At 53.6% G+C, this 19198-nt stretch overlaps 1 protein-coding gene across 1 annotated transcript in view; it reads left to right on the top strand.

Moving 5' to 3' along the window:
* Positions 1–19198, top strand: part of FAM53B (family with sequence similarity 53 member B) — a 72940-nt gene that overhangs the window by 5475 nt on the left and 48267 nt on the right. The window contains exons 2-3 of the mRNA XM_034663403.1: positions 2569–2623; positions 15119–15897. Of these exons, the coding sequence (XP_034519294.1) occupies positions 2569–2623; positions 15119–15897 (834 nt within the window). The remainder of the gene's footprint in view (positions 1–2568; positions 2624–15118; positions 15898–19198) is intronic.

Here is a 19198-nt window from a genome sequence, read left to right as displayed (position 1 = left end):
TTCTGGGTGGGGAAGGGAGGGCAGGCCCGGGCATAGGCCAGGAACCATTTAGGGGGCTGGATCGGTCTCTGTGTGGAGGCTGGTGGTGGCTCGGAGCAGGGCCTTGAGGGCAGTGAGAATCACTCCCGTTCCAAGTGTGAGTCCTCCAGCCTGGGGAACAAACGGTCTGCAGCCAACAGGGATAAATCCTTGAGGAGCGAATGAACGCGTGAGCAAGGGCCCGGGAGCCCCTGTGGCCGGGCCAGTGCTTCCCTCTACAGGCACAGACCCCCAGCCTCTGTGGTGCCCACGTAGGTGTCAACAGTCCCTTGGAGGGCCCAGATCTGGAGGGCCCCACCGTGCCCCTCTGTCAGGAACACACCGGCTTTGCGGAAGGACAAGTCCGTGGGCTGGTTCACTGGCTTGCTTCCTGTTGTCTGTAAACCCCAAGCCCTCCTCGGTGGCGTCGCGTCCCAGTGCAGAAGCCAGGTGGCTCCAGGCTTCTTGCTGTCTTCCACTTTCCCCGGCCCGATCCTGGTTTGGGTTTCTGTGGGCCGCCAGCCCTGGCTCACTTTGCCACCTGCCCCCTCAACCCAAGGGTGGGGTGGGGGCTCTGGTTCCCCAGTGGGTGGTTGCTTCACACCAAGGTGGTCCTGTAGTGTTGGAGTTGTCTCCCCCGGCAGGCAAGGCCCCTGGCAGAGGCCAAGCCCAGCTTCTGTCTCTGAACCCTCCTCCTGGGGGCAGAGCCTGCCTGGTGCCCAGGGGCTGCGTGCTTGGTTGTTTGGGGCCACATGGCGCAGAGGCAGGGCTCTCGAGTCTTTGTCACCCTCTCTCCATTTGGTGGCTTTGGTGGAGGCTTTCTGTGCACATCCTGCTGTGTTAACCAAGTCATTTGGGAGGGAGGCAGACGCAGCCATCTTTAACTTTTTCCAGATACTTCCCTGTATGACTATAGATGGGATGGTTAAAGGCACTGTGGAATCCAGGAGGGCAACCTGTCCTGAAAATATAAGGAGTGTTTTAAACTGAGGAGGGGGTACCGGAGAAGGCCTGCCCCAGCCTCTTTGCTCCTTGCAGGGTTCTCCTGGTCCTTGAGTACCGGCTCCAGTGCTTCCCCCAGGAAGCCAGCCCTGACCTCCCACGCCCCAGCACCCTTGGCCTGGGCCCTCTCCTCTCTGGTCCCACTCTCTGTAGTGTAATGGTTTGTCTCTGTGACTGTGTCCTCCATGAAATGTGAGCTTCCCGAGGGCGAAGGCAGGCATCCTTCCCCTCTGTGTCCCAGACTGGGCAGGATGGACCCTTACTAACCTGACTGGATGAACACATAGCTGACTGAGGGCAAAGGTCTCTGAACTGGGGAGCTGGGGACAGGCACTCACCACCATTTTATCTGGGAGGGCCAGGTGTTCCTAGTCAGCTCCACCCTCCTCCTTCCAGGCCTGAGAGCTCCAGGGCCTGGGTTCCTGCCCACTTCTCAGACTGGATGCTTGTGTGTTGCTGTTATTTGGGGCTTCTCTCAGAAGTTGGAGTTCTCTTGGACAGGCTGACTCCTCTGGGACCAAGAGCTTCTTTCCCCATCACGCGCTCAACCCCTAGTACAGCCTGCATGTGAATAATTACCAGTCCTTAGGAATGGGTGAAGGAAGGAAGGAATGAGCCTTAGGAATACTTGAGGCAGACCTTTCTTCCTGGGACCCCAGTGGGCGCCATCTCCTCCTCACCAGAGGTCAGAACAGGCCACCTGACCCATGCCTCAACCAGCACAGGGGGCCCAGAATGTTCTGCGCTCAGGTTACTGTGCAGCCATGGAGCAGTGCCTGGTCTTGGGGCCCTTCTAGGCCCCACTGGTCTGTTTCTCTCCCAGCGGCCATAGCATTTTATGAAGTGAAGTGTGGGGTTTGAGGGGAGATGTGGGATGCTTATGGTTGGAAGGGAAGCCATTGAAATACGGTGCCAAGGAGTTCAAAAGCTGTGGCTCTGCTGTGACCAAACACGACCTTTGAGTTTCTGTTTCAGTTCAGAGAGGGGGCCTTGGGGGGCCTCCCTGTAGCGGCGAACAGCTTGTGCAGAGCAGGGCTACCCGCTGGAGCTCTACCTGGTGCTTCTGTACAGAGGAAGAGCTGTTCTCCTGTGTCTCAGGGGAGGGAAGGAGCTGAGGGTGGCAGACGGGCCTCCGCTCCTCTCTGGGGGCTCTTCTTGTCCTCGAGAGGCCCCCTCTTCTTCCAGCCTGCACTGTGGGGCTGCCTCCCTGCCACGCAGCACGGTGAACCCCATGTATCACACCCTCCTCCACAGCTCTCACATGGAAAAATCCCCGAGTGTCAGAAGTCGTGGGGCTTTCTTGTGTGTTTTTTGAAGCCATTAACTTGATGGACTCCATAACTCACTGGAGACTTTGGACACAGAGTCCAGGTCTAATTATGGGCAGATGTTGCCTCTTAGAACGCTTTTTTCTCCTTTCCCTAATCTGACGTTGGCAAAAGGCAGTTACCCCTTTAATTGTGACTTTAGCGAGGGATCAGTGCAGGGTCATGTGCAAACGTGCTTCTTATGACTTGAAGAGTGAATAGCTTTTCTGGTTGTTTTCAGCACACGCCAAAGAAGATGAGTCAAGGACCGACACTTTTCTCTTGTGGAATTATGGGTGAGTAACCAAGGTGGCTGTGAAGAGTCCTTCTATAGTCCTTCCACCAGGGCCTGAGTCCTCCAGGTGAGACGCTGGAAGCCCTTTCTGGACACAGGCACACAGAGCAGCAGTGGGGTCTGTTCTCTGTGCTCGATCCGCCTCGGGCCCGGCCGTGCTGGAGTGCCAGCAGGGCTGAGTGGCTGCGTGAGCAGGAGGGCGCTGGGGTGTGGTTGACAGATGTCATCTCCGACCATAATGTTGAGAGTTTCTGTCTGGTTATTAAGGTAATCATGTTTGCTTTGAGGCATTCAGAAGACATACCACAGTGTAAAGTATAAAGTAAAAATCTCTCGTAGCCCCAGTACCCAGTGAGAACTCCTGGTACTATTATGGTGTATTTTTATGTTCTTTGAATTTTTTACACAGCCAAGTCTACGATGAATGAATGATCGTATACAATTATGTACAAAAACCGTTTTTTTGTGTGGTTTCACTTAGTAGTCCTTACTACCGTCGGCTCCCCAGTGCGTTAGCGTTGGCCCATCCGTGTGGTTGAACGAGTCTGTGGTACCACGTTGTGCATCAATGTGTATTGAACAGTTTAACTGTTTCTTGTTCGTTGGGTGGAATGGCTGTTTTGTTTGCTGTTGTGATGACCGGTGATGATGTGTCTAAGTCTCTGTCTTTTGTCTGCCTTCTGGATTATTCCTTAGGAGTTCCCAGGAGTGGCTTAGAGAGGCCAGAGGGCAGGAGCATTTTTAAGGCTCTTGCTTCATATTGTTGACGTGCTTTCCAGAAGGGTTGTTTTGGTCTCCTGTGCCCACGCAAGTGTGAATTACTCTTTTTTATAAGGGGGCAGAGGAGATGACTGTATTGATTATATTGATTTTTCTGAGCTGCAGATGATTGGTCACAATCTCCCCTTTCGCCGTCTCCGCATGACTCCTCCTCCTGTGGGGACCCCTGCCGGATGAGTTTCTCTAATGTTTGTGTTGAGGCAGCAGCCAAGCTCCCATGGTGGGTGACCCCTGCAGGCCTTCGGATTCCAGGCCTGTCTTCACGGGACTGTGTCAGGTCTTCTTGCCCTTTTTCTCAGCCTTTGACGCTGTGCACAGTGTTTTCTTTGTCTTTTTTAGACTCCATCCTGTCGATGAGGTGATGAGGGTGGCAGGTATGTCGCCGTGAACACCAGGCCCCTCCTCCCTTGCAGGTTCTCTGGGACTCTGCAGCGACTCTGGTGTGGGGCCGGTGGGGACGCCCCATTCGCAGAGAGGGGAACCAAGGCCTAGTGAAGTGACTCCCCACCAAGCTCCCTTGGCAGAGTTGGACCCAGGCTGGGGGAGAAGGAAGATGGTTTTCTTCTCAGTTACAAGCCACAGCTCGGTGGGAGAGCCCCAGGTGGTCCTCTTGATGCTGCCACCCAGAGGAAATGGAAACAGGGAGATCACCTGGCCTTGGTTTACCCATGTGACACACTTCTGAAACGTGTCCCCACATGGGGGTTGATTGAGCACCTCGTTGGTGGTTAACGGCTTTCAACAAACCCTCAGCGACTTAGCCACGTGGCTCAGAAGCTTGCCTCGTTGCCTGCTTCACGGGCTGGACTCCGTTGTGTTGTGTTGAAACCGCCTGCCTTTGTGCTGCCAGGAAGGAGAGGGAGGCCCCTGGGCGAGCTCAGCTCCTCAGCCCAGCCTGGGCTTTAGCTTTCAACTGGGCCAGCCTGGTAAACTGGTGGTGGAGGTGTCAGTCTTGATCTCAAGGCCATTTGTGCCTGATGTAGTCTGGCTCCAGGGCACTGCCAGGCAGCGGAGGAATGGCCGGGTGGGGGTCTGCGGAGCCCTCTCCTCCTTCTCCTCGGCTCCTCTCTGTCCCACTTGTTCATCTTTCTGTTGGCCAGCCCCTCCTGGATTTGGGGAGACCCCGGGCCATCTGAAGCGTGCATTACCAAGGCTTTTTGTTCACCACGGTTCAGTTCAGTGGTTTGTTCCAGTAGGTATTTATTGGGGATCTACTACGTGTCAGGCACTTGGCACGGAGAGGAAGTAAATCAACCCCTGCCCTCAAGGGGACCTCTGTCCAGTGCAGCCAAGAGATTGAGAGACAGTGAATTCCCTTTGGATGAGGACCCTCAGAGCCGAGGGCAGATCAGCCCATCTTCCTGAGCCTCAGTTCCCTCATCTCGCAGTTTGCAGTTCTTGGTAGGATTTAAAGAGACAACAGCACAAAGAAGACGCCAGCTCAGTCTCTCCCACCTGCAGCCCCTTCCCGGGCACTTGCCAAGGTGGAATGTCAGCTGTCCGGGGCCTTCCCAAGCCTGAGCGCTGGCAGAAGCTCAGGTGACCGCTCCCGCCTGTTTTAACCTGTGCATCGAGGTGTGGCCCCACCCTGCCCCGTGACTGGGGGAGGGCATCCCAGGCAGTGAGGTCTCATCTTCGGCATGCCTGCTTTTTAATGGCACTGTGTGGGTCTGGCTGGACTTTTCGAGAGGGTTTTGAGCCTTTCCAGGACTGGGCAATGATCAGCCAAGACAAAATGTCCTATTACTATAATCATCAATCCCCCCGTCTGTCTCCTGGAGATAAAGAACTCATGTTCTGGCCCTGATCGGTGGAATTCTCCCGTGATTGCTGGGGACAGCTTGGCCCTGTGACTCAGGGCATTTTCCCTCCCAAACCCCCATTGCATAGGTCCTAGTTGGAAACCAGTGCAAGTTTGAGTTTCCTGAACATTCTTAAGAAAATCCAGGCAAGTACATTAGGGTGGGGAGTGCAGCGGCCTGTTTGCTTCCTCTTAAAAAGCCACCCTTTCGAGTAGCCCGGCCTCCCCTACACCCACTTAGATAAAATGCCTTACTCATGTAATCAAGTGCTCACAACAATGTGTGTTCTTTTTAGGTACTTTATGTTTTTGTGAGCTGGATGATGGGCCTCTCCCCATCGTTGTCTCTCCCCCCCCCCCACATACCCTAAGTTTGGGAACTTGATATAAAGAAGCTGTTTTGTGCTTTCCCAAAGTTGGGGAGAGAACAAAGCCAGGACGAGGTGGAGTGGCAGAAGCAGGGCACAGTGGGGCCAGGCTACCGCCCAGCCTGCTCTGCACCAGGGCTCACTGCTCCTTATTAGGTTGTGAGCCCAGCCCGGTCCCCAAAGGGCTCTTTCCAGCAGAGACAGTGTTTGCCTCTTGGTTTCCTTTCTCCCCTCCCATACCATCCCGAGAACACTTTCTGTGCGGAGCAGGAATTTCCTCTGCAAGCAGCTTCTCTGGGGAAGAGCCACGTACATGACTGGTTCCTGTGTTCTTAACACAGGAAGCCTTGGTCAGGTGGCAGCTTCAGGGCCATGGCCTGCCCGCTGGTCAGCTGGCTCGGCAGACTGGCCAGCCCTTGCTGCTGGCCATGATCTCTAGTGGGTGGAGAAGGGGGCTTGGCCAAACCTGACGGAAGTGCTCTGTGCTGGGAGAGGCAGGGCCCCTACCCCCCAGGTCCTCCGTCGCTCGCCATGGGAGATGCTTCTTCACGCTGACCCAGGTGAAGCAGGGCAAGTGGGGTGAGGGCACGCTCCACTCACCACCCTTGGCTAATTGCACCCATTAAATGAGTTCTATATTGCAGGGACAGTGGACACTACACATTCCATTTTCCTCACCACTCAGGCAAGGAGAGACCTGGAAATCAAATAATATGTGAGAAAGCAAATGCAATACCAATTATTGCAAAAGGGCCACTAGGTAAAGTCATGTAAATACAAGTCAATGAACAGAGAACAAAACAATTCATATGCTAAAAAAAAAAAATCGCATGGAAACCCATAATTACTTTAGGAGTTATGGTAATAAATTATTTATTAATGTAAATTATTTCACAGTCAGAGAACATAGAGAAACTTGAGCAGAAGGATCATGCATTATGTATAAAAGGGAATTGTAAAAATATTATAGCAGTCCTACTTGTGCCACTCTGGTTCAGGTTTGTCAGCATTTTAATTATAAGCCCTTACTTTCTGTGTTTAATTACTTGGCTGTTAAAGTCTACTCTGTACATGAAAGGGTTGTTCCCGGGGGCACTCTCTGTATTAATTTCTACAGGGTAAACCAGTTGGCTGTGTTGGGCCGTGCGGGGTTGAAAGATTTCACTTTGAGATTTCATAGCTTTTGGTCTTTTAACTCCGCCACTATTTGTTGTTGAAAGTGGAATGTGATTGCACCCTGTATGAGAAAGCTGACATTTGGAGGTGGGACATTTTCGACTTCTCAGAACGAGCATGTGACCGAGACTGAAGGCACAGCCATAGCAGCGTCTGAGCTGCTCACGCCAGTTTCTGGTCTCTGCCACTGCTGCCATCTCTCGGGGCTGGCCATTTGGAATATGATCATTGGACCAGTGCCTCCTATAAGAAACAGATTAGTAACTGAAATTGGCTAAAGAGAGCCTTGTTCTCATTTTTAAAAAGTACATCCCCATACAGGCATGCAGGTGTATGATTTTTTTAATTTCCTTTTCATTTTTTATTTATTTTTATTTATCGTGGACATACGTGTGATTTTTCAGTCCCTACAATAGTTTAGGGTTTGTCCATAGAGGGTGCTTTAAATGTTTCCTCGCACCATGTATTGGTTTCGACAGTGTTTCTGGAATAACGTACAGACTGGAAGTAGGTGCAAAGTGTAGTTGGCACAGGACGGCTGTTTACGGTGACAAGTGAAAAGGGAGCCTCCCCAGCTGCCTTCTCACCAAGGCTGGCCTGCCTTGGGGTGGGGAGGGGGCCATGGTGGTGCCAGAGGACGGGGGATGACACTGCCAGGCAGACTTTGGGCACCACCCACCGCAGTGCATTGCCGGGTAGGAGGGTGGTCCGGTGAGGGGCAGCCTGGCCCTGCTGCAGGATTGTGGCCTTGGGACTGCAGACTGTGCTGTTGGCTGGCCCTGCGTCCCTAGGTGAGGGGTGATGCTCTTCTGAAGCTCAGGCCCCCCACCGGAACGACAGGGAGCGCCGTGATGCCCCACAGTTGAGTAGCGTGTGTGGGATGTATGCTTGTGCTCTCTCCCCGCCTCAGCAAGGAGCCCAGTGGGGTGTTAGTTAACAGGTAATACACATTTATCGGCAGTTTTCTAGAACAGTTCTCCCAGCTTCCAGTTCTCTCCTCTCGGTAACGGCACTCAGCTTTGTGGTGCGCGTCACTTGGGAGCTGAATCGCAAGCAGGTGCCCATTTCCTATGCTTCATGTGTGCCCACAGCCAGGATGGGAATGCCAAAGGGGATGGGCAAAAGGGACCTTTCTGTCCTTTCACAGTTCTTGTTGCCATTGGGAATACTGGCTCCCTCCACATTTCTGGATGCCCCTGGAGGTCAGGGGTGGGCACCCTGCCTCATACAGATGGGGAGACTGAGGCCCGTGTTCCTAATGCTCAGTCCGGTGTGTTTCTTACCCCTCTATACTCTCTGTTGGGGGATCCCACCAAGCCTCTTTTTGTAAGAGCAGAGGCTTCCCAGAAGCTGTGGCAGCTGCCATGGGCCACCCCTGCCCAGGTGGTGAGGGCAGGGCTCTGGTTACCATTCCGAAGGTTACCAGCCAATCAGGTTTCTTCTAGAGCCCCTCAAGCCAGGCTCCTTGCTGCCCTTGATGGGGCTGATGGAGTGTTCTCTCCGGCCATCCCAATTCCATGTCCTTGTGCCTTGGCCCCTCGAGGAGCTTGGTGTCCTGTGTCACTGTCCCTGAACCCAAGATGCAGCTGACATTTTATGATTCATCGCTATTGAGAGGGCACAACCGAAGGCTGATGCCTGGGCAGGCAAAGCCTGAGAAGCTTTGCTTCCTGACACGGCTTTGAATTGAATCCCCATTCTGATGACCAGGAAGGAGGCACTCCACTGGCCTAGGGGCTCTAGAAGCTCATTTAAAAATCAGTGACTCCCTTGTGGGATAGCACAGGTCCTCGTCCTGCATGTTTTTCCCATGTTCTTTTTGTAAGATTGGCTTCATAAAACTGCCTTCAGAAAGATACCTTTCCAGTTTCCCACTGGGAGAGTTAGTGAGCTTTTACCCCCAAATCAAGCAGAGAGTCTTTGCAGTCCCGAGGCCAGGTTAGCACAAGCCAACCCACAGGGCAGGGGAGAGAGAGTCGTCAGCACAAGTAGATAGGTGTGAAGTCCAAGAATGAGTCAGCCGGTCTCGGTCTCGCTGGAGGCTTGCGACCCAGGCCGGGGAGGCTGCAAGAGTCTAACATCTTGGGGTCTGTGCTCTAGGTGCTTAACCTTTTCTAGAAACCACATTCTGCTGTGGTTCCGTCACCATAAGGCAGCCTGTAACACACAGCACACAGACGTCCAGGCCTGTGAATCTCCTAGCTTTTGAACCGAGGAGGACTGTAGTCCCCTAAGGATCTGGGCCCCTGGGAATTTCCCTTCAAGGGAAGAAATGGAAACAAGAACATTTGAAGTCAGATGCTGTTCGTGCTCCTCCGAGTGTTTTCTTTCTTTGAGCTCTCGATCTGTGTCCCCGGCAGCCTTCTGAACCTCCCTCGCCAGGGTGTGGCAGGACCGGTGCCTTGCGAGCAAGGTTGGGGTCCTGGGGTTTTGTTCCCGTGCGTGTGAGCGTCGGCTTCTCCCGTGCCTCCCGGGCTGGTGGGGTTTTCTCAGGGACTTCAGGCTCTGACATCAAGCCACCTTGGAGCTCACCTGGTGGGGCCATCCGTGAGAGAACTGGATGGTCTGTATGCTCTTATATGAGTCTGTGCGGTTTGTCTTCCCGTCTCGAGGAAGAGCCTTGTGTGTGCTTACCTCACACACCCCTGTGAATAATCTCGAACTTGTGAAGATAGGCTCAGCGGGGAATGGAGCAACTTGAGAGGAATGGGGACTGCACGGAAGGTGTGAGGCTGGTGCCACTGCTCCCAGGCTGTGCGCCATCGTGCTGGGCCCTTGTTCACCCCAGGCCGGTGCCGGCGTGTCCCAAGAGGAAGGTGGGAGGCCTCAGACCCTTCCCCTGGCTTCCCAGGCCTCTTCCTTTGGCTCTCCATCCAGAACATGCTGTGCAGCTTGGGGCCCCCCACCCCCTTCTGTGAAAAAGGGCCCTCCATGGACTTGAAGGCTGAAAGGTTTCCTTCTCTGTAGTTCTGCTTCTTGTTATCGACTGGAAACAAAATAAACCCCAAAGCACCAACTTTTAATGGTGTTCTGACTCCAGATTTGTAGACACTGGAATGGTCAAGCTTCCGGAAGCATCGTGGGTGTGGCTGGATGGTCCAAGTGAGCTGCCACTCTGACAAAGGTGGGAGAACCCAGTCCCCCATGTAGCCTGTAGGAGTGGCTCTCGACACCTGAGGAGCCGGTTTAAATGCAGACCCCTCCCCCTAGAGATTCTGTTTCCTGAGTCAGGGACTGGACCTGGGAATTGCATTTTAACACCCCAAGGGGCGCTCCTCCCAACCCAAGGTGCCAAAACCACCCTGAGGAAGACTGGTGTAGAGCACACAGGGGCCCACCCCAGCCAGACCCACAGAGCTTGGTACCAGGGGCAGGAGAGCCGAGCCGCTGTAGGGCGTTGTCCAGCTCTGTCCTCCCAGTCATGGCGCTGCCACTGGCAGAGCCTGCTGTGCCCTCACAGGCCCAGTCCCAGGCAAATGTTTGATTCTTAGAATAGCTCTGCGAGGTCATTGCTCTCTGTCACCCACATTTTACAAACGAGGGAACTGAGGCTCTGAGAGACTAAGTGACTCGCAGAGCTGAGGTTCAAACCTGTGTCCACACACTTCCCACCATCCCAGGTGACCCCTGCTCAGTAGACTCCCCAGGTCCATGGCCGTTGTCACTTTTGAAAGAGTTATTGCTGTCTGTGCAGAGTGATACTGAATGGAGGGGCAGGGGTGTCCAGTATCCTCTCCTCGGAGCCCTGCCGAGGCCCTTTGTCTGGAGTGACGTCAGGGCCAGAAGTTCGGGGCTGTTTGCCACTAAAAAGAAGCTTCTATTCCTGTTTCTTTTGTCTGATGACCTGACCCAGCAAATTGCTTTTTGTTCCCTGAGCGAAGGGGGAAAACACAAGAGTTAAACATAGCCCCGATTGTTTTTACTTTTCTTATATTGTGCTTCTTCAAGCGATAAAGATAGTAACAATTAAAATATTATCTGCCCCTCGGAGAGACCAAGTGGCCACCTGGCTGGTGTTGACACACAGTAGCAGCAGTAAGTGTTGGACAGAGCTTTGTGTTTCCGGAGTATCTTACGCCTCATACCCCCAGCCAGACTCCCCGCTGCCTCACACGCACCCAGCCATGACCTCGGGAAAGCGGGAAGTTGAAGACAGAGCCCCCAGGTTGGACCTAGCTGGCCGAGGAGGGGTTACCAGTGTGAGGGGTGAGAGACAGGTGGGACCAAATGACCACCCAAGGCCTGCTCTGCACATGATCCGTTCCTCCCTCTACCCACCACCGGCTAAGGTCTACTGTGTGCCAGGCTCCATGCTGGGCGCTGGGGGCCATGCTGGGGCTGTGCTCGAGGGCTCATGGCTCAGTAGAAGCAGACATGGAAACAGATAATTAAGGTTCAGTTAACAGCTGAGCCATAAGATTGAAAGTCAGGCAAAGAGCTGTGGGCGCCCAGTGGCTAATGTGGAGAACGCCCATCTGCAGAGAAGGCCATGTTTGAATTGGCTCTTAAATGATAAGGAAGAGACTCTTGCTGGAGGGATAAAGTCAGGAGAAGAACAGCCCAGGACTTCACAAAGGGGTCAGGGGCTGAGAGAGCTGGTGTTTGGCGGCTAGCTGCAGATTTGCTGCTGACGCATTGCTCCCACATTTAACCAGTGGACCCAGGTGAGAACGGACTCTTCATTGTCCTACAGCGAAGGAATCTTACTGTTAAGGTCGTGGAGGCTTACCCTTAAAACAGAGTGGCGTGGTTCCCACAGTCAACCAGGAGCACGTTAGAGTTAGCCATCCAGCCCCAGGCCCCGCGGGGTGGGGATTTGATAGTTGCCTAAACCCAGATGGAACACCCACCTCCCGCCTGTAGATGCTGCCTGTGCCCGTCCCCACAGCTGGTTCGTTCATCTTCCGTTTTATAAGGAATACTCTTCAGGGCTATGTACACAAACCAGGAGGAGTGTGCTTTCTGGGCCCTTCCACAGATCGTCCAGGATGATTTCAATTCCACCTGCTTCTAGTCTGACTTCTGATGTCACAGAAAGTTTGGTGTGCCTGGAGTAGGGTGAACTGGGGAGGCGATGAGTGGATAGGGTCTGGATGGCAGGCTAAAATGTTTGCGTTCTTTCTTCAAGGCGACGGGTGGCTGCATGGGGACAGACATGACAGGTGTGGGCCTCAGGAAGTTCTCTGGAAGCACTGAGTCGTTGAGCTTGGAATAGGGAGGCCTGAGGGGTCCCATCAAGAAGCACCAGGATCATGAGATGGCCTTGGGGGGAGGAATGGCGCTGCCAGATGAGAGGGACTGAACCTTCATGCTTAACTGGCTCCCAGGTCCCCTTTCTTCTCATGACTTCCCTAGAGATGAGGACAATTCCAGGGCAGTGAAATTAAAATGAAACGGAAAGTGGTATCCTCTGAGGGTGGGATCAATTCTTTTTAATTTCATGGGCTTCCCAGGGCCTGGGATGGAGACTGTCTGTAGCGAGCCTCGGGTTCCTTAAGCAGGGCCACTGTGGTCGCATGTTGGGGCCCTCATTACTCTGTGGCTGAGCCCACTGGTCCTTCCTCAGTCAGCCACATTCCTGGCCCATCTGGTGCCTCAGTGCCTTGTCCCAAAAGAGAAGTTGATGGCCAGTTCTAAGGGAACTCCCTGAAAGACCAAAGGAGCAAACCCAGAGGAGGCTGGGATCATAGGCCCTGACCCTGGCACAGCACCAGTGGGCTTGGTGGCCACATCTGCCACACATTTGGAAATATATTTGTCCTTACAGATGTAGAAACTAAGCAAACAAACAGGAAAGAAATATAAATCAGCCAGCTCTCTCCCATTCGATTATGAGCATTTTGGTTTATTTTCTTTTAATCATCACATATAACATACATATTTTACAAAATAGGAATCATGTTATCTATAGTTTTTCTATACTGTTTCTTTAGGCTTCGAATTACATCATCAACACTTCTCCACATCATTAATATTCTTTGCAACTGTGCTGTTTTCATGCTCCATATTATTCCCTGATCATTTATGTCATCAGCCCGACTGGAGGGTGTTTTTGTTGTGTTTACCATTTTGCTGTCACTCGTATCACTCTTTTTTTTTTTTTTTTAAGATTTTATTTATTTGTGAGAGAGCGCGCATGGGTCCACACCTGCGTGAGCATGAGCAGGGGGAGGGACAGAGGGAGAGGAGGAAGCAGGCTCCCCACGGAGCAGGGGGCCTGATGCGGGACTTGATCCCAGGACCCTGAGATCATGACTTGCGCCAAACACAAATCCTTAACTGACTGAGCCACTCAGGCACCCGCTTGTATCACTCTGAAGACCATCTTTACGCACAAATCTACACTTTCTGAGGATAACTTTTCTTCTTGTAAATCAGCTAACAGTGATTCAGTCGATGTTAGTTTGTATTTCTTTTAATTTTACTTTAGTATGAGTTTACTGATCTTTCAACTACTGATAAATGTCAAATTGAAACTGTTTTAAAAGAATCGTGGCTGCTGGAGGGGCAGTGAGTAGTGAAGACGTGTTTTGAACAACATGAATGCTACTTGCAAAAAGGCAGTTTATGGTAATACTTTATCAGATTTAGTTAAAGGGACACATACGGAGACTTGCCGTGCACCAGGGCTCAAGAAGATTCCGGGAAGAGGTGAACTGGACATTTGGTGACTGTCATGTTTTGTTCCCAACTGGCCTAACTGGGTGTAAGGAAGATCCTTCTGTTGCATCTTCAGCTTCTGAGGCCATCTCGTGGGAACCGCCTCTGGGCGGTTCCTCCTTTGTCCCCTGTCCAGGGTCCCAACCCCTTAGGTGTGTCTCACGACCGTGGCAGAGTGCCCTAGGTGAAGGAGCGGCACCTTTAGCCCTGATTTGGCTTATCTTTGGCTCGTGAGGCTCCTTTGAGAAGTGGCCCCTGATCGAGGAGATGGATGTGTGGTCCGTGCTAACTGGTGCACCTGTGGGTTTGCACGCTGTTGTCTGAGTGGATGGCCCATCCCGCGTGACTCAGAAACTTGCTGAAGGCAGGCCCGATGTTGGGATCCTGTGGGCCCCCTCGGCGCTGTGGTGTAGTGAGAAGAGCAGGGCTCTGGGGTAGGCCAGCCTGGATTAGCCTCCAGTCATATTTTAGCTCTCTGGCCCCAGGCCACTTACTCACCGTCCCTATGGGGCACCTGGTGCGTTCCAGCCTCCATGGGGCTACCTGCTCAGTAGTCGATGAAAGTGCTGTGAGAATTGGCGTGCGTCAAACACCTGCCTGAATGTCATTTCAGCGTTTACTTCTGTCCTTCTGACGACTGACGGACTCCAGCCAGGTTTTCTGTATATTTCCATGTGTACCATTCATAAATATATGTAGATTTTAAAAAGATAGAAACATGCCAGAATGTGGATCCCTGGCAGCCCAGGATAGTTCTCAACTCTGCTCTCGTATTCTGAACTTGAATACAAGAACTACGTCATCAGGTTTATCTGTGCCCTCCTAAGATCCTCAGCACAGTGCCTGATTCTTCAGTAGGAAAACGCCAAATAGCTCCTGAATATTTTACTAAAATGAAGGTTCAGGTGCAAAGTCCGCGTTTCCTAGTGGCGTTAGGTTATTTATTCATGTGTTCAAGTAGAGACCTGACTGTGTCAGTTTAAATCGTCCCCTTAGTCTGTGCAGCCCAAGACACACTCTTCCAGATTTTAACCGCTTTAAACATCCTCGATCTCAGTGAGAAATCAAGTGAACACAAGGAAAGGGCTCCATGATTGGCCGTCATTGGTGATGATGATGGTGGAGGCATAGATCAACACAGTTTCCAGTTTCTGTTGTCAGCAGGCATTCTAGAGATGGGATTCGGATGAGCTAACCTGGCGGCACTGCTCGCCCCGTTTGACCTTGACCCTCCCAAGTACAAAAAGACTCCTCTTGGGTCGTAGTCTTCTGCCAGGGCGTCGAGCCCCAGCTCGAGAGGGGACGGAACAGACATCCTGCCCCAACTTCTGCAGGCCAGAGGAGGGCTGGGGCAGATCGGCTTCCCACCTATAAGATGGGAAAGCATTTGGGTGAAAACTGTAGTTTTGGACTTTGCTGGGAAGCAGTGTGGAATGTTGGAAAGGAAGCCACGCCAGGAGGCCTGGGCGCGGGGCGGGGGGGTACGTGTATCCTGGGCCTCACTGTACGCCTCATTCAACACCATGGGATTCACATCCCCGCTCTGAGCCTCTCTTTCTCATCCATAAAGTGAGGTTGGACTGGATGGTTTTTAAGGGCCTTCCTGGCTCTGAAATCCTGTTTAAAATGGGCTCTTGGTTGTGGAGATAGATAGAGGGCTGGCATGGAGGCCTTCTCAACCCCTGTTTTCTCTTTGTCATTTCTGAACCAGAAAATGACAGATGGCGAGACCTGGACAGGAAATGCCCTCTTCAGATTGAGCAGCCGAGTGCCGGCATCTGGGAGTGTCTGCCCGAGAAGTGTCAGGACAGCGCCCTGTGGCACCGGGAGGCCGCGACCGCCTGCGCCGTGACCAACCTGATCAAAGACCTCAGCCTCAGCGACCACAACGGGAACCCCTCAGCACCCCCCAGCAAGCGCCAGTGCCGGTCACTGTCCTTCTCCGATGAAATGTCCAGCTGCCGGACATCGTGGAGGCCCTTGGGCTCCAAAGTCTGGACTCCCGTAGAGAAGAGACGCTGTTACAGCGGGGGCAGTGTCCAGCGCTATTCCAACGGCTTCAGCACCATGCAGAGAAGTTCCAGTTTCAGCCTCCCATCCCGGGCCAACGCGCTGTCCTCGCCTTACGACCAGGCGGGCTTCCACCACCGATTCGGAGGTCAGCCCTGCCAGGGGGCACCAGGCTCGGCCACCTGTGGACAGGCAGGTGACATCTGGAGCCCCGACCCGAACCCTGTGGGCGGGGGCCGGCTCGACATGCAGCGGTCCCTGTCCTGCTCCCATGAGCAGTTTTCCTTTTCGGAGTACTGTCCACCCTCAGCCAGCAGCACACCTGCCTCAACGCCGGAGCTGGCCAGGCGCTCCAGTGGGCTGTCCCGAAGCCGCTCCCAGCCGTGTGTCCTTAACGACAAGAAGGTCGGCGTTAAGCGGCGGCGTCCGGAAGAGACGCAGGAGCAGAGGCCTTCCCTAGACCTTGCTAAGATGGCGCAGGTAAGAGCCCCAGCCCCGCGGGTGGCACGGTGGGAGCGTCTCGGTGGTGGCGGGAGCCACCCTGGTCCTGGCCCACCCCAGGCAGAGGCGGGGTACCGGTCTCAGAAATGCCCGGAGGTGGGTTATGATCCCTTGTTTTTTTAAATCCTATTCAAAGATGAAATCAGGTTGTCGTTTTTTATTTTTTAGTGTCTGTTTCTCTCTGTTTAAAATCAGAGATGCTTTTCCCCTGTGAACAAAATGCTAGTGGTATTGGAGCAGACAGATGGTGAGAGGGGAGGTGTCGGGAGTGGGGGCACAGACCATTGTCATCAAGCACTGGTGATCCCCTTCCAGCTCATCCCTGGAGCCTCTGTCCCAGGAACCCAGCCCAGCAGCACAGGCCAGGATTCAGCCTGGTTATGCTGATCCTGAGATCAGGACCGCAGGTCGTGGTTTCAGAGGGTGAGAGATGGGGGAAGCACTTACTCATTTGATTAAACTGTCCACCATGTGAGACCATCCAGAAATCAGGATTGCCGTCCTGTGTGCCACCTTTGTAATGACCCTCGCTGTTCGCTGTAGGCAAGGCCTCCGGCCACATACCCTGTCCCTTGGACTTTGTGCTCCGTGTCTTGGAGCCCTGCCTTGTGCTAACACTGAGCTCGGGGACTGATTTGAATGAGACGAGCTTGGAGGGAATACACTCTCTACGAGACAGTCTCGGAGCCTGGGTGCCGCCTGTGTTTGGTTCTTACTGAGGAGGCCTGAGCATGACAGTGAGGTTTGGGGACTAGGGTTGGCCCTTGTGACCCATCCAGTGAAGGACGGGTGGGGGTGGTGGGTAGGATGCAGCCTCTCTGTTCTGTGTCTAGGAGGCCCTCGGGTGCTTTGTGCCACTGTTTAACCGTTGTCTTTGCTGGTCTTGTTATGGAAGCCTCAGTCTCTGCTGGGTGTTAAGGGACAGAACCTGGCTGGCCTTGCTCCTGCAGCATGTGGCCACTTCTGGGCAGGCAGGCTCCCATGTCCACTCCTCTTTGTGGGCAGGATGGCCTTCCGTCAGGGCCCAGAGCTGCTTTTTCAACTGGGCCTCTTTTTTGCTTTAGAATAACAATGCCACTTCTGTGGATGGCATTTCCTTCCTTTCTCTAGCCCCCGCCTCCGCCTAGAGGCCCCCCCAACAAAAGAAGAGGGGCAGGTGTCTCAAGTCTTGAGCATGTACCTGGCCCCAGAGTCCAGACTGTCTGGTCCTGGCCTGGGGCAGCCGGAGGACAAGCTCGTGACCTGCTCCGCCTCCTCCATGCCAGTGGGGCTCCACCCACTGTCCAGGTTCCATCACTCTCCCAGGTGTGTCCCTTTCTTTTTCCTAAGTAGCGGACATTCTTTGCTTTACTAGACAACGATCAAACACACATTCGTTTATGTTGGACACGCGAGTGGAATTTTCCTTCTCTGGAGAAATTTAAATAGGTAAAAAGGCTGGAAAGGTGACAGATTTAGGTGACTTTCTGAGGGAAACCCAGAGCCCTGAGTCCTGGGTGCGATAAATGGCTTCAGTTAAATTTTTAATGTTGAGCTGATTTTATTAGCTAATAAGCTAGATAGGTAATAAAAACAACTTACACATGTTATTCTGTTTTACTGCCCACAAGTTGGAGTAACAGCACTGGCATCACTGGAGACGTTTCCCGTCCTCACTTGGGTAGAAACTGTTTGAAAATATATTGCTCCGTGGGGCTGTGCCCAGATGTGTAGATCGCTCCATCGGCTCCAGGCAGGCCTCCAAGATCCTGGGGAGGCCGCCCTGATTCCGCCCGCTCTTCTCTAGCCAAGGCCTGGGTAGGGCAGAGTCCAGGGAATGTGAAGACGGGGCCCCTGGGAAGGGAAGGGTGTGTGTCAGAAAGCGGAGGCTGGAGCCTTGGGGATGGACTGTGAACCACCGCAACCATGCCTCGAGAGCCACCACCAGCCCTCCCTCCAGCAGCCCTGCCTGCTTTGGCTCCTCCGCAGGATAATTTATGGCCTCACGAGGTGGACCTTGCTTTTGCAGGAGCCTTGAAAGCCAGGCCTCAGGTAACCCCAGTGCCTTTGCAGAGAGCCCTACATCCAGACTGGAACATGTGGGACCTTGTGCCTGGGAACCCTATGAGCTGAGCCTGTCACTGGCATACAGACACCTGCCCATGGCCAGGTGACAGCCAGTGTGGGACTGCTGCCCCCAGACCCCAGCCTCTGTGGGCTGTGGCTTTCTCAGCATTTGTCACTGCCAGGGAGGGAGCAGGGTCTGCACGTCTCTGGAAACATAGGCTTGCACCCGGGTCAGCACTGCTGTGTTTCTCCAGGCTGGATCTTGGACCTTTTCTTACAGGTCTCGTGATCTTGGTTTATAAAGGTTCACTTATTTGGGGGGCGCGGCGAGGAGTGCTAATTGAACATTTTTGTGAAGGAGCCCCTTTGTGTGTGTAGATCTGGGACCAGGTGTATGAGATTGGTGCAAAGTGCCTTTTCGGTTGGAGTGACTGGGAGTTCTGACAAACCCTAGCTTCCTGCAGGCACTGACTGGGGCTGGGGCCTTCAGGGCCCCAAGCACACCTGCCGGCATGGGGGTGAGCATGCAGGAGCTTTCCTCCGGCCTTGTCCGTTAATGCCCCTCCCGAGATCCTTCTGGAACATGGTGTTCACTTTTGGATCTGCATTTGGGGGCTGGAGAGGACATCAGCAAATCAGAAGGCCTCCGGCTGAGCGGCAGAAGGCTGGCAGCCCTGGGCAAGCCGCCTCACATCTCTGTGCAGCAGATCCTACTGCCAGGACTGTCGGGGGGTCCGGGACACAGTGTGTGTGTGTGTGTGTGTGTGTGTCCGCGTGTACGAGTGCATCTGTGTCTGAATGTGCAGGTGTGTGTACGTACGAACGCGTGCGTGCATCCGAATCTATGGAGACGTCCGTGCGTGTCTGCTTGCCCGTCCGTACACACACATGCGACCTGGTGCCCTGGCTGGCACGTGGCGAGGGCTGACGATTACTGTTAGCGCTGCTGCTGCACGACTTGGGAGGGAAGGCGTGGGCTCGCTGCGGGCAACTCCAGAGGCGGAACTGGGGTAGAGAGGGTGAAGGTCCCAGGAGGCGCTCTCCGCGCATTACAAGGGCTCCCTTTTTTCTGTATCTGCCTCTCTTTCCTTCTGTTTTCCCCCTCTCTCTTCTGTCCTTGCCATTTACTTCTTCTTCTTTGTTCCTCTTCTTGCCTCATCCTTTCCTTTTGAAAATGGGAAGGAGGCCTGCCCTGCAGCTCAGCCCAGCCCGTGGTGAGCTCTGTGCTCAGAGC

The sequence above is a fragment of the Ailuropoda melanoleuca genome, chromosome 6 (assembly GCF_002007445.2).
Source record: "Ailuropoda melanoleuca isolate Jingjing chromosome 6, ASM200744v2, whole genome shotgun sequence".
Classification (NCBI taxonomy): Eukaryota; Metazoa; Chordata; class Mammalia; order Carnivora; family Ursidae; genus Ailuropoda; species Ailuropoda melanoleuca.
Note: the sequence above shows the minus strand (reverse complement) of the source record. Positions and strands in the feature narration are given on the sequence as shown.